Raw genomic sequence first — 22729 nt, 5'->3', positions numbered from 1 at the left:
GATGGAACAAGATGGAGGCGTCAGATTTTAGTGTTTTCTCTTTAGTCTTTGGCTAAAGACCAGGAGCCGTTTCTTCCGCTAACGTTAGACTAGCTCGTTTGTTCTGGTTCTGTTTACCCAGAATGCACTGCACTTTAGTCCACTTCCTGTTTTTGGAGCGGTCTCCAGTCTGCTTAGAGTTCACACATGCATTCAAAGTGAACCAGAATTCACTTTGACCAAATCCAGACCGAGGTTTATAGGCGGACCACAACGTCCCAACTGAACCGGACTCTCCAGGCAAACGGACCGGAGTTGGACTAAAGCGGCCTGAGAGAATCCTACATTTGTTGAAACATCAGTCACTTAAAGATCAGCTGCTTCGTCAATCTGTCCAGTTACTGATGAGGAGACAGTTTACTGGAAACTCAGTCTAAATATGATCATAAACTGCCATGAGTTAGCAAGAGAAATCTCCACAGCGTTCATCGGATCTTTAATAATGTCAAAGCTTCACATTAAATCCTGTTAGAGGTCAAATATTTACCAGGTTCCAGCCAGTGAAGCCGTGTTTTCTGTTTTCTACGGTGTCTCAGTGAACACCAGCATGAAGAGCCTTGTTCTGCAGTTAATGGACTCAGAACCAGGAGCGGCCGGCCGTGTTCTGGTGTCATCCGTCCTCGGTGGCGGTGCTGACCCATGGCCCATGTCAGTAAACACATCATCTTCAATCAGCCGCGCTGTCACCTGGCTCAGGTCGGCGGATTCTCCTCCGTTCTCTGACGGAAACAGCCCAGAGAAACTCAAAACGCTGCCAGGAAACGGACGATAAAACCTTCATGTAACTTTAGTTTAACCGCAGATGATTCAGGCAAAGCTGAACTGAACTGTACAGCACAACCAGGACAGAGCTGCAGGGGGATTTGAGGAATATTATATCACCTCCATCTTTGTCTCATCCAGGGCTGGACTGGGAATCTGGCCACTGTGGAGACGTCCAGCCAGTGCCAGCTAACTGTGGGCTAGCGTTAGCAGTGAGTAGAGACTTCTACACAAAAAGAGACTTTGAGCCTCAAACCCAGATCCCAGCAGCAGCTCAGGCTCTTAATCGACACAACCCTGAATAAACCATCAGTCAGTGAGACTTACAGGATAGACGAGGAATGAAAATACATAAAATATAAAATACCAAAAAATATTAACCAAATCTCCGGCTACTGTCTAGTCTTTGAGACGACTTTATTTCTGCAGCTGGACAGAGAATGACCGCACTAAACCGTAAAGTTTAACGATCTGGTGGGAGACGGCAGGAGGCAAAACGAAGCAGCTTTCACCCAAAAGATGCAGCAGAGAAAAACTGTTAGAGGGTCCAACTGGGTCGATGTGGTCATGTCTACTAGAAATGAAAGAGAATGTAAAAAGAGTTATTGATACACCAATGCTTCGCTTTGTACCCAACATTTAAGTTGTGTGAAGATTTTAATTTGTTGGGAACCAGAAATAAAGAAAAAGAAGATCCTGCATCCCCAAAAGATTTCCTTTCAAAAGTGGAGCGTTGCAGCTTTCACCATGACGCTTCACTCGGCCGCTGCAGCAGGTTTAACACGTTAGCACATTAAATAATGAATCTGCTGATGAAGATGGGAGTTTAAAGCTATTTCAGGTGATCAGTGTGTGTGTGTGTGTGTGTGTGTGTGTGTGCGCGCTCCCATTAGGTCCTCTGAAGTAACTGGGGTGTGAAACAGAGTTAAAGGATCAGTTCTGCTAATGCATCAATCAGAGTTAACAGCTTCGGCAGACAGAACGTTTCCTTTCTGCTTCTGACCAGATTTTATTCCATTCAGCAACAATGAAAATAATAAAACAAAACTTTAACACAAACAAAACCGAAGCAACAAACAGGTGAGGGATGAACGACGGACTGAGAAAAACCCATGAAGAAGAACGCTTCCCGATCAGAACCATCATGGCGGATCTGATTTGCTGTCGTGTTTTTTCCTGCTGCTGTTTCTGACTTCATTTATTTTTTCTGGTGATTTTATAAAGTATTAATAGGAATTCCTAAACCTGCTTGAATCAGGTTTGAATGTTTACCAGACAGGTTTTTTTAATAACTTGCATCTTTCTGAAGAAGTGAGACCTTTTGCTTGTGAATTTCTTTTATTTATGGGAGGAATAAATCTTGCAGCAGCAGGAATCCTTTGAGAAACACACTTCTGCCTTAAATATTTCATCACCACCTGATTTTTCTCGGGTTTCTTAAATTTCTCAAGTGAAGCAGTAATGTGAGAATCTGCCTGGATCTCCTCGGTTTAATTAATAACTTTAGTTTTGCATTTTAAAGATCTCATCCATGTATAAAGCCATTATGTCGGAATAATGTCTGCATTGAGGCTGAAACCTGAGTGTTGCTGCAGACAGTTTGGTGAAGCAGAGTGAATCCTGGATGTGTGTGTGTGTGTGTGTGCGCGTGTGTGTGTGTGTGTGTGTGTGTGTGTGTGTGTGTGTGTGTGTGTGTGTGTGTGTGTGTGTGTGTGTGTGTGTGTGTGTGTGTGTGTGTGTGTGTGTGTGTGTGTGTGATCTGGGCAGATATTCCAGGTCATTTTCTATTTGTGGAAGTAGAACCAGCGCAGTCTGTCTAGACAGTCGGCCGACCCGCCGCCGTCCCGCTGCTCCTGGTGGAAACTCCAAACATCCAGATTCAGGATTTTGGTCTCCAGGCAGAAAGTCGCCTGTTTTACCAGAAACATGATGAAAGCAAATCGACTCAAAATGGAAACATTTTTACCAAAAACACAAAGAAAAATAAAGAGTTAAAAGATGCATAATGCAGAAGTCAGTCACAGTCAAAGAGAGTTTCACTTTTATTCTAAAATGATGGAAAAGTACAGACTGAGTTGAAGGTTTTGATTCATTTTATCATCATTTGTTCAAACAACAAAGGAGGAGCCAGGAGCCAGGTTCTGATCCGGTCCTGGAAAATAAATATGTTCCCAAAACACAAACCTGGAATCCCAACCATTTGTTGTTTTCTTGTCTTCTTCACTCAGTTACAACATCCACACTGAGGCTTGTGATCAACTTTTTAGTTGATCCCAAGCCGACTAATCACTGCATTTCTTTTGTCAGGCAGGTAAAAACTCATAAAAAATATATCTACAGTTTTTACCAATCTAATTATTGCAGGGAGAACGAACAATGTATTAATATTAATATTATTGTTTCTAGCAATCGTCCATATGAGAAATACATTTTTGATTTTAGGGAACATCATCTTCTGTTTAGATTCAAATAAATACTTTAAGATCTGCTCTTATTTCATCCTTTAATCAGTACTTGGTTAGAATTACAGTGTAAAACAACTGAAGAGGAGAGTTTCTGAGTTAAATCACTTCTCAGGTTTTGGTCAAACAGGAAGTGAAGGCAGGTGGTGAAGCAGTGATGCAGACATCAGATCTGAATTCATTAACTGATGAGAAAAGCTGCATCAGCGCCTGGTTGGCTGCGCTGCATCACTTTTCAGATATGAAGTGACGTCAGGAATCGAAATCAGGGACCAGAAAACGCTGCGTGGCTTTAAACCAGGTTCAGTTTTACTTTGGTCCTTCAGGCTGATGAGCAAACTGTTCATAAACACGAATGAAACATTCGATTCGTTCTGCAGAATGAGCTCAACATGATCTGATGCCAAAGTGGAAGTAAAACAGAAAAATGCAGAGTTCAGATACTGCAGGTCAGAATCACGGCTTTATGAGTTTAGGAATTTAGGACTGAATGTTTCAGCAAAACTTCATTTATTCTAAATTAATCACTTATATTGTGTGAAATGGATAAAACTATTTCAGTCCAAAGTGTTCAGAGAGCATCTACTGCATATTTCAGTTTCTACCTTTTGATGTTTTCTTCACAAGATAAGATAAGATAAGATTTATTTGTCATTGTCATCAACAGATTACAACCAGATTGAGATTTGCTCGACTCGAGTTAAGATGCAGGTTATGTGTATATACATAATATACAAAGATAAATAAATGAATAGCACAAAATGAGAAATAAATAGACATCAGAAGATGGTTGCAGCGCCTGGAGGTGTTGCAACAGAATTTACACTTTTAACAAAATGGTGTCAAGAGCAGAAGTTCTTATGCCTTTGAATTTAGTGCCATGATTGTATAATATCTTCAAATTAGCAAATATTCATGTTTTAATTTCCTGAAACAAAAAATCTGTTTCTCCTGGTCTTGATGCTGCAAATAGTGAATCTTTCTAGGTGAGATATTTATTTTTTACAATATGTTCTTGCTAAAATCCAAGTGTCTGGTAGTAAATTGAATCTAAAGCCGGGGCCATCCGGCCCCTGGCTGTGAGTCTGATTCCCTCTCAGCTGCTCTGGCACGTTGCTCCTGGTGCAGCAGAAGCCGTTAATTATAGCAGGCAGTTCCCAGCTTCGATAGCAGTGCCGCGGCGCTCCACGACATCCCAAATGTCAGCTTAATCACAGAGCAGGGCCACGACACCGGCCGCGCCGCGCCACCGCCTCGTCCCTCTCTGCTAAACATGACAGGACTCTGCAGCCGCGTGGCCCAACCTGCTCCAGCAGCTCTGAGGGGAGAAACAGGCAAACTACTGCAGATGGAGAGGAGCTGAAGCTGGTTAACCCGCCGCCACGCTCCTAATGCTAAACATTTAGTATTGTTGGGTGTTTGCTTGAATTTGATCCTTGGTTTGTTTTTGAACCTATCAAAGTTAATAAAACACGTCTGTGAAATGTCCATCTGTTTTTAATCTGGTTTTATTGGTGCTTTTCTTCCTCAACAAACACAAACTTGGTAGCTGATAAAGGGGAGGCGTTTGTGAAGCTACAGTCAACAGTCAGCAGCACTAATCTGAGTCATTCAGCCTGTTAAACAGGGACATTCACCATGTTATTGATTTATATATATGTTAGTTTCAAGCAAAATATTTAATTGATTAAATATTTATCTCTAAACTAAATATTTAGTTAGCATGCTAAAAATTTAGCTCCATACTAAATAGTTACACTATTTATGATTTAACAGGCTGTATTTAAAATATTTAGCTAACATGTTAAATATTTAGTTCGAAGCAAAATATTCTCATACGTGCCTAACGCGAATTTACTGGCCTTCTGAAAAGTACCTTCTGCTTTAGAATCGCTTCCTGTCACCTCATTATCATCATTTCTTTTCTTTTTCTTCTTGCACAACAATTCAGCTTAAAGCATGAGCCGTTTTAAAGGCGACACGTTTACAGATAGAGCAACAGAGATGCACTGAAGGATTCAGTCTGGATAAGTAGAACATTTTCAACTTTTTTTAGCATTTGAAATTCAGAAAATTTGGACGTTTTTTCTATAAAAATTCTGAGATTTTTTTTTTGTTGCAGAAATTTACTCTTTTCATACATATATTTGTACCAATGGCACTAATGCGCAGTCGTATGTCAGTGTTTGCTGTCGGAGGTACCAGATGATTTCCAAGTAAAGCTGTTTGTAGAAAGAAGAGACGTTTCAATCTGAAGGACCAAATGGGAAGCAGGAATTTCTGCTGCTGATTTGAAGGATCAAACTGGTGGAAGTGATGGAGGCGTACCGACACCGACCCTCCCTCCACCTGCTAACCGCGGCAGGTGTTGGAGTGGTTCTCCCAGCAGCAGCTGCTGCAGCATCAAGTGCTTCTCTAATGCTGCAGCTGCCACTTGAGCCTGAGATGCTGCTGGAGATGCAGAAGTGAGCTGAACGCCGGCAGACCTGGCTCTGCAGCGGACGGCTCTGAGCCTCATTAACGTCCCGTTTCTGTCCGCGTTCATGTGAGACGTGACGACTTCCTGTCCTGCAGAGGCTGGAAAAACCGCGGCTCATTAACCGAGTTCTCCTCCAAACACACTCCCCGCCCAGCCCTCCTCAAAAACACACACAGATGGAGTCAGTCTCACTCTGACTGATCTGTGTTGATTGTTCAGGCGCTGTAAACACACGCTGGTGGATTTACGCTGCACACAGATGGGGAACTCAATATTTTAGGAATTTGTTGTGAGACTTTGTTGTTTCTTTCCCTGCATAAATACAGTAAGTGGAAAATTAATTCAGCTGAGTGGAAATGATATTTTCTCACTAAATGAAGCCATTCATCGCTCCTTCCTTCAATCTAACCTGAAGAAAACTTCTGCATTATTCAGTTTCTGTTCATTTATATTCACCCAAATCATAACAAAACCACTTCATATTGAGTCCAATCATTTAGATTGAATTACATACAGTTCATTCCTGCGCAAGTTATTACACAATAATAGTCAATCATTATTGATGAATGATGCTGAAAAATATCCTTCTATGTGGCATTGAGTGTCTTCAGTCAGAGGTTTCTTCAGATTGGCAGGAATACAGACTGCTACAGGAGATCCAAAACATACTTTTTGGCAATTTGTGACCAAATGGTTTAATTGTTGTCTTGTCTGAACATAAATACCATCTTCAAAAGACAGAGGAGGATCCTTTCAGACTGAGGTCATGTTAAATCAGGGGAGTCCAAAGTATGGTTCTGGGTCCATTTGTGGCCGTTGGACTGATTTTGTGCGGCCTCCTAACTGCAGTCAAAGAATGATGCAAATTTGGCTCATCCAGCATAGGAAGTTGAAGAAGATGAAGACTTTTTATTTTTAACCAAGGCAAAATTATTACCAACATTATTTTCTTAGAAAGGAAAATACTTTGTTTTTCACAAAGCCAGAGAAGAAAACCAAACGGAGAAACAGAGAAAGCCAATGAAAATACGCTGCAGAGCGATGAGATCCGAGTTTAACACGACTGAAGTGAAACACATAAATCTACATTTAGCTCACTTTGTTTTTACCTTCAGTTCTGATCAATATGTCGTTATTCATTCAGGCTCAGCTTTGTAACAGTCGGCAGTAGAGAGGCTCCTCGGGTCAATACCTCCACCAGCTGCGTTCATTTCTGCCCTTCCTCACGCTGAAAAAGAGCAAAAGTCACAAAAACATGAGACAAACTAGATGCTAATAAATATGGCAAAATGTTTTGTTATAATTTACCATAATTAGCAGAATATCAGAGAAACTGTTATCCATTTCTTATCATGTGAAGGAAAAATTTTATTTTTCTCAGAACAAAGCAGATAGACTGATGTTGATTAAAAATGTAATTATGAACTTACACTAATGGCAAGAAGGAATCAGAACATCAGACTTATCTTACAATTTGTTTTGATTTTGTTAGCTCCTGCTACTGATGCTAACTCCTGCTAACGGCATTAGCTCCTGCTTCTGGCGGTAGCTTTAGCGAGTAGCTCATAAGCCGATCACGTTAGTTTGTTTCTTTCTTGAGTTTAACAGCACATGAAAATTTTGAGGCAGTTTTCCTGAACCCAGACTTTCTGTAGTCAACCTCAACATCCTGGACAGTTTGTGTTTTGTTTATTAGCTTCAGTCGACTGTAGCTCGGCCCGCGTCATCGGCCCGGCATGCTCTGTGCAGGTGAAAAAATGGCGACCTCTGTAAGTGAACAATGTGATATCCATGTACATTTTTAAAGTAACTATGAGTTTTTATGTATCACAAACAACTTTTTAGGTTAATAAGAAAATTACAACATATTTTGGCCGATATGTACAACTATTAATGTATCCTTTAAAACCTCTAAAGTGAAATAGAAAGAGACAAAAATGAACAGAACAGAAAAAGATAACTTAGTAACTAATGGAAATAAACTGAAAATGGCTGTTTAACGACAGGTAAAAACTTAATGATCAGAGCTCAAACATTAGCAGATCCGTCAATCCATCCGTCCATCCGTCCATCCATCCATCCATCCGTCCCTCCATCCTTCTCTCAGCATGCTCTCCATCATCTTTTCATCCCTGCGTCTTACAGTCTCACTCTGAGTTGATCAAGAGTGTCGACTTTGCAGCTTTTTGCTTTTCACACCAGTGAGAAAAACAGGAAATAAATATTTCAGCTTTGCAGCAAACACAGCTGAGGACTTTCAGTATCTTAGCCTCCAAAATTAAACTCGGCTGAGACGGTTCTGCTCTCTTAAAGCCAAACTTTTTCTCACAGGGACAGTTTCACAAGGAAGAGGACGTCTCCTGGTGCGTCCAACCCCTCAAGTATTTTTACAAGAAACTTATTCAGCACACTTCCTGTTCACGTCCACAGCTGTTGGTTTTTCCCACTTAATCCTTTGTGTTGTTGGACAATGTTGTGGTTGGTTTCTTGAAACAAGCAGTAATGAAAATAACAGAAAAAAACCAAATGAGACAAGAGATAAGAGCAAATGCTGCCACATTGAACATTTGAGGATGAAAAGGAAGAAAACGTTTGGTTAAAAGAAAACACTCCCTCTTGCAAATTTTCAGTTTTACATATCAGGTCCAGATTTTAGATTTGCTAATTTTAAACGTTTCCACATTGTCTTTATTTATCAGACAAACAAAGAAGAAGCCAAAAAGCAAAAGGTGACAGAAAAATCCACCTCCCAGCTGGTTGCACAGGGTTTAAATGTGGAGTTTATTGATTTATTTGGCAGGAACAGCAACTAACATTCCTGTAAAATCACCAGAATTAGTCAGTTTTCTATTTTTCATTATAGTCCCTGGACAGATGGAACAAAATATCATACAATGACAAAACAAAGTTAAAATGAACTTAACTTACAGATTCTGTCTATAAACACAAAAAATAAATTAAACAATACAATTATTAAAAAAAACAAAGTCAAATAGTTATGGGTTTGAGTGTGACAGAGACTCAGTGTGGTTCTCTTTCTCTCTGCTCCGAGCCGAAACATCTGAGCAACCTGTTCCCCTCCTCACCTGTGGGGGCGCTGCACCAGAAACCACTGAAGGAAACGACACAAAAACCTCTGAAGAAGGCACTAAGTGCAACTTCTTTCTTCACCAAATGTAAAAAAATGTAGTGGCATCAAATTTTGTTGTAGAATTTCTGTTTTGTCTTTGGCTAGCACGTTTGTTTTGGTTGAATTTACCCAGAATGCCCTGCGTTGTTGTCCACTTCCTGCTTTTGGAGCGGTCTCCAGTCCGCTTGGCATTCATTCACATGTGCTTCCAAACCAAACCAGAGTTCACTTCAACAGAACCCAGACCGAGGTTTGGAGGACCAGAGTTAGTTTGGTAAATACCTCACCAAACAAACCGGACTTTCTAAACAAACGGACTGGAGTCGGATTAAAGCGGATTAAACGTGACTGGTGTGAATACACCCTGAGTGTCCTTAACTCCAAAGTGGGGAACCAGTGGGTTTAATTCCAGTTTTCTGTGATTCCCGGCGATGTTACAGACGATTAACACGACAGCTCAGAGCCAAACATGAACTATCAGCAGCCAGAGGGCCGGGGAGCTGAGAGCAGCAGATTACCGAGGAGGAGCGAGGAGGCAGGAGGAGAGGCTGGATAAAAAACACAACGCATGGATGAGTCATCTCCCCAGCCAGGCAGGCAGCCTCTCAGATACCATGCCAGCACACTCGGCTGTTTGCTGCAGACTCAGATTGCTGCGTTATTGTGGAACGTGATCTTTCTGACATGCATCCGTCTGCAGAGAACGCTCCAACATAAAGCTGCAGAATGCTCAACACACAAGCCCACTTTCTGCTTCTTCTGCTTGGCTCAAGACTTCAGCTCTCATCTGGTGATGCATCATACAAGACAGGGATTAACTGGGGACATATTTCAGCTGCCCAAACAAGCAACCTGCTCAGCTGAGTCACAGCGGCCTGTCGTAATGATGGAAATTGGGAGCATGTTCTCATGGAAATAGATTTTTTCTTCTCCCTGAGCTCAGCATGCAACTTCAACTCTGAGATCATGGCTCTAAATTGGAAAAGGGATTAAATTCCCATTCCCGAATGGAAGTGACCTGAAGTTTAAGAACCTCAGGGGGTCGAATTCAAGAGTGGAAGTAGAGCTGAGATAGAGATAGACGAGTCTGCAGTGATGTGAGCCGAGCGGCTTAACTACACATTTTTGGTTTGCTTAATATTTCTATAACTTACCAGGGGAAAAGAAAAGAAATTCTCTGTCCCAAAAAATGAGATATATAAGAATTACAATTCTCATTTATACAACAATGTATGAATTACTTAATTTCCCTTTGGAAATTGTTTCCTCTAAAACAACTGAGAGGCACTGTAGATCGAAAAAAGGGAAAAGTAAAAAATCTCAGGTTGTTTTTTTGTTGAAAAACCAGCGGAAATTCTTTGAATAATGACAAATTTGCTTAAAAGTATCAGAAATGTTCACAAAAAAGTCAGAAATGTCCAAAAGTTACAATTTTCTACTTTTCAAATTCAGATTTTTTTTTTAAATACCTCAAGCTTAATCTCAAATTTCTGAGTTTTTTCTAGTAACCTTTCAACTGTTGAAACTCAGAAATGTCCTTACATTTCTAGAAAATATTTGAGATGAATCAATTTCTGAGTTTTTTGGTGGAAATTTACTCCTCTATCTACAATGGCGTTAATACGCTATCTTACATTTACTGCTATGAATCAGAATCGATTTTAAAATGTCCCAAAATCGATTTTATAAACAAACAAACAAACAAATAAATAATTAAGTAAATCTGCTGGTTGTCGGTCTCCATTTTCTAACTCTAAGCGCGACGTTCTACTGTCGCCATGGAGACGGTAGAGGAACTTACGCATGCGCGGGAAGCACCAGAACTAACAGGAAGCTAACTACACAAACGAAAGACAGATTCAACCGCCCTTCTTCGTCGAAGGCAAACATTTGGACTCATTTGGTTTTTCTCACCGAATTCCCGGGAAGACCGAGCTGGACATGAGCTTCACCGTGTGCAAGGTCCGCGACATGAAGATGGAGAACTTCGGGAACACCGGAGATACGTGGGGCCAAGCTAGCTACAGCTTAGCCGAGGTAGGCCACTCCTTCCGGTCCAGAGATGTGAGAGGCGTGTTGTGATTGGTCAGACGTTTGTGGCGTGTTTTTTATCAGAAATGCGCTCAAAATAGTAAAGCTGATCATCTACCTTAATTACTCCGCTTCAACTACCTGGTTTTTCTATCTGCAGGCGACATAATTACGCAGTACAGTAGGTATTATTTACATTTTCTATGATTCTTCACTAAATAACTCTGACTGTTAAATGGCATTTTTGGATGGAAATGCAACGGAGTCGTTTTCTCTCTGTTACCGCTTCGTAAAAGCAAAAACGTAGGACGTAGGGCGGAATAATCCAATAATCGATGTGAGTCGACCTTGCTGTGAATTGGTGCAACAGTGAACTGAAGTGTTGAATGTTTCTGGAGGTGGATCAGGTACCAAACAGAGAATAACATGGAGAAAATATTACTTTTCTATGAATAACCCCAAACATTAAATTTGTCACTGTGTACCTTTACAAACGGGACCCGCATTCCTCCGTCAGTCAGAAATGATCGGTCTAGTTCAGATTTTTCTCGTCTAAAACAAATTAATTTGTCAAAAGCCAAACAGCATAAACCTATTTTTATGTGTTAAACACCAACATGCAGGAAGCGTCCATCAGTTTCTGACCAACAGAATCAGAGCAGAAGTTTTACAGAACTGTTCAGTGACGTGAAGGAGGATGACGTCCTCCGTACTTCTAGTTTTTCTAGTCTGCCTGAAGACTTTGGAAAGTTTGAAATTGAAGCTCATAACTTTTGGGTCGATGTTAACATCAAGCATCAGAACCCATCTACCATTTTTACGAGTCTCCTCATGTGAACCCTGCTGCAGTAAAACTTTCCATTTTTCCTCCCTCTGCAGCCATATTTCCTCTTCTGTCATCTGCAGCAACATTTTCTCTTTATCTGCTCAGACTGCGGTGAAGGTCATTTGCCACCTCATTTGTCAGGAGTCTGCCTACGTTTCACACCTCACTACTTACAATTTCCCTCCTGCATAATGATTTGTTCTGTTATTTATGTTTGTTTGTTCAAACTGCGTCCGACTTGTGTGAGTAATAACTTTATCTTCTCCTCCGGCGATGTTTCTGGACCATTTCTCCGTCTGAAGATGAAGTCCTGAATGTAAAACAGAACCGTTCCTTTAAAGAACCAGAAACTTAATTAAAAAGATGATCAGATGCTAATATTTTCTACTTGGGCAGAATAATTCATCGCTTTATAACCAACCTGCTGCCAGGGCTGAGTAAGCTCTGCACTGGAGGCAACATGAAACCGTCACAGAATGTTAACTCTAAAGAAAATCATCACTTTGCTTAAAAAATAGTGGTCTGGTAATAATGGAAAAGTTCTGCTGAAGGAAAAGTTTTAACTGCAGCAAAGAGACTTTCTGTTGGGGATAATAAATGGTGTCATTCCTGCTGAACCCAATCTGCAGGACTCTACAGAGTTATATTAATGTTTGATTAATTCAGTGCATCAATTCTGGCATATTTTAACAAAGTTATTCACATATTTATAAATGGCACAGTTCCAAACTAAATATTTAATTCATAAACTGAACATTTATTTGGTAAATTATATATTTGGTAACTAAATATTTTGATCCAAATGAAGGATTTATTTTACAAACTAAATGTTAAGTTTGGAACTAAATATTTATCTTCCTAACTAAATATATAATTTTATATTTTCTAAGCTTAATATTTTGCTTTTAAATTATTTAGTTTAAAATTATGACATTTATAAATGTCAGAATAACACAATTGCAAAATAACTTTGAAAAATGAATCCCAGTATTTTGTTTTCTTATATCAGGCTAAAAAAACGTAAAATGTTGCTGTTCATGTTTTACAGTGTAACTTTATAAATGACTCCATAGTTCCTGATTCTCATCTTTGTGGCTCTGATATCAGGAGTAAACAGATTTTTCGATGTGTTGTAATGTTTTTTAGCACTAAAGTTAAAAGAAATGAATGTTGAAAACGTTTGAAGTCACGACTGACTGAAGCTGCGTGATTCACCTGAGCTCCATTTGCTTTAATGTCTCACTTTTTAGATCTCAACAAGCTTGTAAGTGTGTGTGTTCACCAAATGTTTCCGCCTTAGCTGCTCTGATCCTCCTGCAGTTTAAACAAAGTGTTGACCTGCTGGCCATCTGCCAGGACTAAATGCTCACTTAATGCTCAGCCACTGCTGTGGAGGCAAATAAAGGTTAATAATCACACAGAAAGGCTCCTCAGGAAGCGGCGAGCTGAACGCCGCCTCACCAGGCCTTCAGGTGGAGATGAATCACAGTGAATGGTGAGGAAAGCCTCTTCATTCCCTGCAGATTCAGAGGCGATCTGAGCGTCCTTGTTGGAACGGTGCGGTGGAAGGAAGCTGGATTTCATTCCAGTTCGGAGCGACGTTACAGCGGCTGGTCGGCTCACATCTGAGCTGCAACCGTTTGTCTTTTTACGTTTATAACTTATTCATATCGTCTGACTCCTCACTGCTTTTCAGGACACTTCTTCCAGCCTGAAGCATCATTTGGCAAAATGCTACAGCAATAAATTACATAAATAATATATGAAAAACATTATAAAGAAACAATTTTGCACAGGTTGTCTTTAGAGAAAGATGAACCATAAAAACTTTTGAATTGAAAGTTTTTTTTCTTCCCACTTGGTGTAAAAATTGTTTCTTTCCACAGAATCAGTAGGCAGCATAACAATTTAATAGCTTTAAGCATCATAATCAACTTATGATGGTAGTTTCATTTTTAAGAGGCGAGAGAAAAAACGAGACAAACGCTACATACGTGAAGTAAAAGTAATAAAAGATTATTCTCAAATAAATGGAAAATAAAGAGACGTCAACATTTACAGCTTTGGAAACTCAGAAAATTGATTAATATTTGTGGTGCATGTTGAAGGAATGATGTTTATGGATAAAACATCTTTCCTCTCATCATTCCAAGCCTATTTGGTTCAGTTTTCACAGATATGTCCGTGGAACGTTACTCCAAATTGTTTCCGAATAATCCGTTTATTTGATTATTGATTATTTCATATATTATATGATAAAAACAGAAAGCAGTTTGAGAAGCTGAAATACAGACTGGTGTTTGCAAAGGAGCCAATCCAGGAGTGCCATTTATTTTCCTTTTTGCTGATTGGCTGAACCCCAAGATAAGGAAGGCGGGAGACGTTAGCTTCTGTGCTAATGCTAAGACAGTGCGTATCAATAAATATTAAGACATATTTGAAGTATTAAAATGAGTAGTGTCTGTGGGTTTTAGTTGTTAGTGGACGTTTAGTAACAATATCTGCTGTGGTCAGAGGACAGTAAAGCATATTAACGAACCTTAAAACAATTCAATTGGATGCTTTATTAATAAACGGAGGAGATTTTTCCACTTCAGACTCGAAGAACCTCCAAGGAAATAAAAAGTTTGGTTCAGTCGGTTTTCTCTGAGTCGTGACATTAAAACAGTAACGTGTCCAAGAAATATCCGTCCCAGACCTGGACGTCTTTAATTGGACGCTCTCACCTGCAGGTGGTTCATCAGTCACGTAATGAGTTAATTAGTGTCTGAGTCATTTCTGCCTCATAACGAGCGCCATGCGTTTTACTTGAAGAGCTCCGTGATGAATCACGGCTGATCCCAGAGCAGTTCTTTGTGTTGTTACTCACGCTCCGCGGCGCTGCTCCAGATGACTGCATCGGTACAGTCTGTTCCTCTGCTGATTGGCCCAACGAGGCCCAGCTTCACTCACGGCCTCAGACTGGGCTGAACGAGGCACAGAACCAGTCTGCAGGGGTCCGGTTCTGAATGACCCACAGAACCGCTCTGCGCTCACCGGCAGGGGGTTTCATTCACTGGAGCCGACATCTGACCTGCTGATCGCTGAGCTCTGGTTTTAAGAAATATAAATATACTGGATGTCATAGTAGCAAGATTATTAAAATATAAAGTAACGAAATCAACTTCAATCAGTCGATCAGGTTTATTTTATGTAGCACATTTCAGCAGTTCAAAGTGCTTTACATTATAAAAATACAAAGTCATAAAAAACACCACAGTAAAGTAGCAAACATTACATTTGATCAAATGCTGTCATTCCACATCCAAATGTTGATCAGTGTTTCATTTATTATGGTTCAAACGGAGCTCTGACCAGGAGGGTTTTAGTCTGGATTTAAAGGAACTCAGTGTTTCAGCTGGTTTTCAGTTTTCTGGGAGTTTGTTCCAGATTTGTGGTGCATAGAAGCTGAAAGCTGCTTCTCTGTGTTTGGTTCTGGTTCTGGATGCAGAGCAGACTGGAGACCAACTTTTCAATAATTACTAACCTCATTTAGCGTAAGTGATTCCTCGTACCCTCTGGTTTTAGTTGGCCAGGAGTTTTTATCTCGGTGTTTTTATCTCGGTGTTTTTAGCAGCAGGTTCCTCCACAGCTGGCTGCTGTGGCTCCTTTGGTCTTTTTATTCTCAGAAACTTTTCCATTTTCTGCTTTGATATTCAGCCAGTCAGAAACATGAGCATGGCAAATAACATTTTTTTTCTTTTTTTTAAGATAAGATAAGATAAGATAAGATTTATTGTCATTGTCATCAACAGATTACAAGAAGATTGAGATTTGCTCGACTTGAGTTAAGATGCAGGTTATGTGTATATACATAATATACAAAGATAAAGAAATAAATAGTACAAAATGAGAATAAATAGACATCAGAAGATGGTTGCAGCGCCTGGAGGTGTCGCAACAGAATTGACATTTTTAACAAAGTGGTGTCAAGAGCAGAAGTTCTTATGCCTTTGAATTTAGTGCCATGATTGCCATCGGGTAAAAACTGTTTTTAGACGATTTGTCCTGGTTTTTATTGCTCTGTATCTCTTGCCTGATGGCAGCAGCTGGAAGAGACCATGGCCAGGGTGTGAAGAGTCATTTAAAATGTCCAAAACTTTCTTGTGGAGCCTGGAAGTGTAAATCTGTTCCATAGTGGGGAGGGGGCAGCGTATGGTTCTCTCTGCTGCCCTAACAACCCTCTGGAGCGCCTTCTTGTCCGCGGATGTGCTGCTGCCGTACCAGACACACAGACCGTACGTGAGCACACTCTCTATGGAGCAGTGATAGAAGGCCTGCAGCAGGTCTGAGGGGAGACGGTTCTTCTTGAGTATTCTCAGAAAGTACAGTCTCTGCTGTGCCTTCTTCAACAGCTCCTTGGTGTTGGTGCTCCAGGTTAGCTTGTCCTCCAACTCCATGCCCAGAAACCTGAACACTGGGACCCTCTCCACACAGGTCCCACTGATGGTGAGAGGCTGGATGTCCGTTTTGTTCTTCCTGAAGTCGATCACCAGCTCCTTTGTTTTGGAGGTGTTGAGGAGCAGGTTATTGACTTTGCACCACTCTGACAGCCGCTTCACCTCATCCCTGTACTCCAGCTCCCCCTTCCCGCCTGAGATGAGACCAACAACAGTCGTGTCATCTGCAAACTTTATGATCTTGTTGCTGAGGTGGTTGGAGACACAGTCATGAGTGTAGAGGGTGTAGAGAAGTGGGCTGAGCACGCAACCCTGTGGCGATTCGGTGTTCAGGCTCAGAACAGTGGAGGTGTGGGGGCCCAGTCTGACCCTCTGGGAGCGACCTGTTAGGAAGTCCAGGATCCAACTGCAGGTGGCTGATGGGAGCCCAAGGTTTGCTAGCTTGGACACCAGACGTTGGGGAAGTACGGTATTAAATGCTGAGCTGAAGTTCACAAAGAGAATAAAGTCTCTTTAATTGTCAGTGTGGGAAAATTCAAAAGTATGAACCTAAAAGTGTTAAATTTCTGTATATTATTAGAGAAAATTTTGTGAAGTTGTCAGAAATAGTATATCATTTTAAAAGATGTGCAACAGAGTAGAAAGACTTAAAAAATATTTTATTATTATGATGTAAAACAGATTAGATTTAAAAAGAATATAGTTAAAAATATATGATTCAAAAATTTATTAGATTAAATTTTTTATATTTTTATATATATATTTGTATTTTTTTCTACATCTTCCATCCAACTTTTTGAGGCCCTTACTTTGAAAATCACTAGCTTAATTGGCTTTAGCTTCTTGTTTCTGATTGGATGATTGATGGATGAGAGGAAATGGAGAATCAAATGGACGGAAGAGAAAACGGTCAGATGATGGAAATGAGGGAAAAACATCCAAATTACAGAGAAAGAAAACTGTTGATCTGGACGACTGAAAAAATAAAGATCGGCACCTTGGAGTCACAACGGACCTGAGAGTCACAATTACATTAAGAACTGTGGAAACAACTTGTTATAAGCAAGAAGCAGAGATCCCAGCAATTCAGGGCCCCGATGGTTCAGGGCTTCAGCAGTTTGGGTCCCAGCGGTTCAGGGCCCCACCAGTTTGGGCCCCAGTGGCTCAGGGTCCCAGCAGTTCAGGGTCCCAGCGGTTCGGGACCCCAGTGGCTCAGGGCCCCGGTTCGTTCGGTCCCTCTGCTCTCCCTCCTGGGTAAAGCAGCCTCTGAGGCTGTGCCTCCATGCTTCGCTCATCTGTCATGTCGTCACTGAAACCCTGAATTACGGCCGGCTGGAATTGATGAGCTGTCACCTGTGACCCCGCCGGGCTTTCAGCAGGCTGACACGCCGAAATTAGCAGCGCACCGAACGGCAAACGGCTTCGTTTCTGAGGGAGCTGTGACATGTTCTAGAAGGAGGCGTCGCTCAGACTGATGCACTTCCAATAATGAATGCTGCTTTAATGTGACCGTGGCAAAATGAATGAGGGAGCTGATATATTTAGAGCAGCAGAGGAATTTAGGCGAACCCATTACTACAGATGGCTGTTGGCAGGAAAGACCTGCTGTAGCAGTCTGTACTACAGTGAGTCTGAAGAAGCCTCTGACTGAAGATGCTCTGTTTTCTCTAGACAGATTCATAATGATCAGGGTTGTCCATAAATTTCTTGATTTTATGAAGATGAAGATTTGCATCATCACCTACAGAGGTTCCACAGTCGTCCCCACAACAGAACCAGAACAGAAGCAGAACCACAACAGAACCAGCCTCTTTATCTTGAGGGAACTGCGTCTCACATTCGGCATCGTAGACGTTACCTCACGTCTTCCTCTGAAAGTATTTTAATAAACTCATCTGAAAAAGCAACCAGAAGTGGGTCTCAACAGAAAACTGACATTAAGCTCTAAATGTGAAACATTTCACAAATAAAGGACAAACAGATTCATTAACCACCTCATTTAAATGCTTTATTCATTAACGTGAGGGTCATTTTCACTCCATTGCTAATGCTAATGTAAAAACCTTCCTTACTTACCTTTCTGTCGCTTTCTCTTCCTCGAACTGCCGCCGGTTCCTGCAGCGCACAGCAGCCTGGCAGCCAGACAGGAAGGAAGGAGCCTGGTGTTGGTTTTTCAAAATAAATTACATTTAAATTTATGGTTAATATAAATGTGCAAATATATATATCCTGTCATATAAACAGCTCAAACCTGTAACCTTGATACATATTATTACAGAATATTATTGATTTATTACATATTAATTAACGTCTCATTGCAGGCCTGGGCTGTGAATGTTTATTTATCTCTGTATTCTGTTTTTCCTCCTTTAATTTTGTACATTAATGCAGGTTTTTATTGAAACTCAGCTCTTGATCTTTCTGCTGAAAGCGTTCTGGTGGGTTTTCCCTCCCATCAGTCACACCGCCCACCGTCAGTGGGGGAGAGGAAATGTTGAAAAGCATCCGACTCTTTCTGGATTTCTGTAACTCTGTTCCCGGGAATCAGCAGAAGGAAGAGCTACAGTAGAGACAGGGCGGAGGAGCGGAGGTAAAAATAGACTGAATAGCAATGAGGCGGCTTTCCCTTCTGCCTGGAGCCGTGCGTGGGGAGGAACTGGAGGTTCAGGAGGGAGTCGTTTTAATCCGGCGAGCTCTGACCGCCTTCGCTTTGAGTCTCCTCCTGCTCCAGGAGAAGTGGAGCAGAGGATGATGGAGCCTCGTTGGAGAACGTTTCACCTCCATTTTGGCCTCTTGATGAATGAATCGTCTTTAACCGGCTTCCCTGCGGCAGAGCGGGGAAAACAGATCTGTTGGGCATGATTGTAAAATCATCTCTGGGGAGTTTTTACGGGTGATTAGTTTACCGGTGGTGATAAACATGCGAGCGCCGCAATTAGACTCCGTCTTTATCACTCTGAGCTTTACTTACAGTTGAGATGATTTCAGCCAGCAGCAAAAAATTAAATGTCAAATGAGAAAGAGCAAAGATCAAAAAACGGTTGAGTGAAAACATGTTCACAAAAACTGATGTATGAACTGTAATCTGGGCCTGACCTTCTGCTGACTCTATACAGATAATAACCTTTTGTTTATGTAACCTCTGTTCTTAAGTTCTGCTTGTTTGATGATATGTGGCACGTTTCAATCTGCAGGCACCTTTTTGTTTTCGGAGAAAAATAAAAAATAAGATCAAAGACCATGAAGTGCCTGACTGAAATGAGTTGGGAAACCCGGAAACATCCGGATTCAGACGGACTAAAGTTACAGTCAGGAAACAGATGCTGCTTATTAAGGAGAAGTAAGAAATACTCCATTTCCAATCATTTCCCTCCATTTATCAAGTGATTTCAAGGAAAAATTCAGATTCCTAAGATCAGAAAGTGAAAGGTTAAAGGTGGAAATGTACCCTGATATATTTCAGATCAAATAAACTTTAAAAATAACTCAAGTAAATACAAAAAGCAGTTTTTACATCACTGTTTCATTTATTAAGGGAAAAGGCTATTTAAAATATAAATCCCTCTCATTAAATCATAAATTCAATTTTATTAAACACATTTTAGATTCAGTTTCACCCTTCACACCCAGACCTGCGTTTCCTCATTCCAAATCAGGAGATCCCTGCTGGCAGCGTGAAGTAGGCCAAACTTCAGATGTCTGCTCCTTCAGATACCCAGAAACTAAATCCACTGCCACCAGTTACCTAACGGTCAAAACAGAGCCAACCTCAGTGTCATTTGGTCATTTTAATATTGACTCCATGGGAAGAAGAAAGACTTTGTTTAAAGAAAAACCAGTAGGAGTTCAGAGGCGACACAGCAGCAGGAGAAAGTTCCTCTGATCGGTCAAAACGTTTTGACCTTCATACCAAACTCACCTGGTTCCTCCATCCTCTCTGGAAAACATGAAGGCCGAATAAAAGCTGCCGTCTGACATACCTGAGTCTACAGAGGGTGGAGGTTGGGATGAGCTTTAAGGGGTACACAAAAAGATTCTGGCCGCTGACTGGTCCGGCCTGAAACCGACCGAACCTCCCGATGGGCTGGCCAACCCACCCTGTTCCTGGACCGACTTTTTAAATGTCCATTTAGGATGTTTAGAAAGTTTTTATCTGCATCAGCTCCATTTGTACCATTATTGATCTACAGTCATATTATTCCAAATGTATTCGTGTTAGAACGGCTTAGTCAAAGTCCAGAGCCTAAATCTGTCTGTTATGTTTAAACTGTAACATCGCGTTGGGAAAACAGAAGATCCCCCGTTAGTGGTCATAATGTTATGCCAGGTTGCCGTAAGTAGAGTCAAGTTTCCAGCATTTCAGCTAAAATCCCGAGGAAATCCGTGGGAACGGATCCAGAATGTAGGCTGGCTGCCTGATCCAAAAGTGACCCAGATACGGAAGGAGGCGCGAAGCGGCGGAGAGGAGGAAGGAGGCGCGCGGAGCGGAGAGAAGAGGAGAGTTAGCAGACAAAAGGATGAGCTGAGGCGCGTGGGATGACACCGTGGGTTAGCGGGAGGAGAGAGGGAGCGCAGACACACGGAGGGTGACGTCAAACCCGAGCGGAGCGGAGCGGAGCTGACCAGCCGCCGCTCTCTGCGCCTCTGCACGCGGCCGCCGCGGCTCTGAAACAGCGCGGAGGAGGAACCGCGGAGGTCTGACAGGGGGAGACCGGAGGAAGAGGAGGAGGAGGAAGATCAGCCTCGGCTCGCGCTGCACGGGGACGCGTTATTTATTTACTGGGTTGGAGCGTGGCGGTTCGCCTCGCGCTGCCAGACAGGTGTTACCAGCGCGCGGGATGGAGCTTTGATCCACGCAGGATCCTGAAGGTGGAGGCTCGCGCGCAGCAACAAGTTTGAGGTTCTGAATTTCCTCTGGATCCATAAATCGGATTTTGTGGAGTTCTTGTTCTGCTTTTCTTTTTTCCTTTTTTTCCTCCATGCCTGGTGATTCTTTTGGGAATCTTTAAAGGAAAACTGGGAATTCCTGCAGCGTGTTGATCCCGTTCTGGTTCCAGTTCGGTTGGACCCGGATCCTCCGACCCGCTTCCAAACAGAGTCTCTTTCTGTTCCACGGTCCCGGCTCTGCGTGGCGCCGCGACCCCCTGATGGTGCCCGCGGTCCGGTCACAGTGGCTCGAGCTGCGGTCGCTGCTCGGACGCGCCACGCGGTGATTTTCCCACGCGGGGATCATGATGGCTGGTCCGGTAGAGGCGGGATCGGTTCGAAAGGCTCTGTAAGGGATCCGCTGTCTTGACAATGACCTCCAGCCGCGCTTTGCCCCGCGCCGTTCCCACCCCAACCCGAAAGAAAAGCACGCGCCCTCGGTTCGATGCGCACGAGAAGACGTCGTGTCCCCAGAACCGCTGATCCGACTGAGAGTCCGGAGGAGCAGGAGGAGAGGAGACACTGAGACAGACGATCGGAGCTGGGCGGCGGCGATGGAGCTGTCGGAGGTGCGCTGCTCCAGCGCGAGCGAGGAGCTGTACACCATCAACAAGACGCCGAGCAGCAGCGGCAACAGCAGCGGCGGCGGCGGCAGCGCGCGGCCCAAGCGGCTGCTGTGGCAGAACGCGGTGCGGCACATCACCGAGCAGCGCTTCATCCACGAGCAGGGCGGCGGCGGCGGCGGCGGGGGGGCGAAAGACGACCCCTTCGACCCGATCCAGGGCGCGCGGAAGCAGTCCGCGGGCCGGACCTCGGTGGGGGACCGGCACAACAACGGCGGGACCAAAGTGTTCCCCGAGCGCGCGAGCAGCGACCTGGGCTTCCTGCAGATCGACTGCGCGCCCAGCAACTCGGACTTCTTCCTGAACTGGGGCTACACGTACCGGGGCGTGATTTTCCCCACGCTGCGGAACGCCTTCAAGTCGCGCGACCTGGAGCGGCTCTACCAGCGCTACTTCCTGGGCCAGCGGCGGAAGTCCGTGGTGGTGATGAACATCCTGGACGTGGTGACCAAGCTCACCCTGCTGGTGCTGCACCTCACCCTGGCCTCCACCCCCATGGACCCCATCAAGGGCACGCTGCTGGGCTTCTTCACCGGCATAGAGGTGGTCATTTGTGCCTTAGTGGTGGTGCGGAAGGACACCACCTCGCACAGCTACCTGCAGTACAGCGGCGTGGTCACCTGGGTGGCCATGGCCACGCAGATCCTGGCGGCCGGCCTGGGCTACGGGCTGCTGGGGGACGGCGTGGGCTACGTCCTGTTCACGCTGTTCGCCACCTACAGTATGCTGCCGCTGCCGCTCACCTGGGCCATCCTGGCCGGCCTCTTCACCTCCGGGCTGCACATCCTGGTCCAGCTGCTCATCTCGGAGAGCGCGCGCTTCTTCACCAACCAGGTGAGTCCTCTGCGCCTCACCTGTCACCTCCCCTTCATTCGCTGCTGCTTCAGGTTCAGAAACTGTGATTTCCATTTGTGATTTTCCTGAATTTGTCCGTGGAGCAGCAGAGCGGGAATCTGCGGTCTGTTTTTCCTAATCACATGTGGCAGTTTGTTTGTCTGCAGTTTTTCCGGCT

The 22729-nt window shown here is 43.1% G+C and overlaps 1 protein-coding gene and 1 long non-coding RNA gene across 4 annotated transcripts in view; one reads left to right on the top strand and one right to left on the bottom strand.

Moving 5' to 3' along the window:
* Nucleotides 1-553: 553 nt before the first annotated feature.
* Nucleotides 554-19687, bottom strand: LOC111608922. Of its 2 annotated transcripts, XR_002752902.1 has the most exons (4): nt 18245-19687; nt 14599-14819; nt 6852-6970; nt 554-758 (listed from the first exon to the last, which is right to left on the bottom strand). It is a non-coding gene; the product is annotated as an uncharacterized LOC111608922 (long non-coding RNA). The 2 variants fall into 2 exon arrangements; XR_002752901.1 differs by lacking the exon at nt 554-758 and having other exon boundaries at nt 6745-6970.
* A 50-nt stretch (nt 19688-19737) lies between these two features.
* Nucleotides 19738-22729, top strand: part of adcy8 (adenylate cyclase 8) — an 83749-nt gene continuing 80757 nt past the window's right edge. The window contains exon 1 of one of the 2 annotated variants that reach the window (XM_023335276.1): nt 19738-22551. In XM_023335276.1, the coding sequence (XP_023191044.1) occupies nt 21649-22551 (903 nt within the window). In that variant the 5' untranslated portion in view covers nt 19738-21648. The remainder of the gene's footprint in view (nt 22552-22729) is intronic. The other variant, XM_023335277.1, reaches the window with a different exon arrangement.

The sequence above is a fragment of the Xiphophorus maculatus genome, chromosome 6 (genome assembly GCF_002775205.1).
Source record: "Xiphophorus maculatus strain JP 163 A chromosome 6, X_maculatus-5.0-male, whole genome shotgun sequence".
Lineage (NCBI taxonomy): Eukaryota > Metazoa > Chordata > Actinopteri > Cyprinodontiformes > Poeciliidae > Xiphophorus > Xiphophorus maculatus.
Note: the sequence above shows the minus strand (reverse complement) of the source record. Positions and strands in the feature narration are given on the sequence as shown.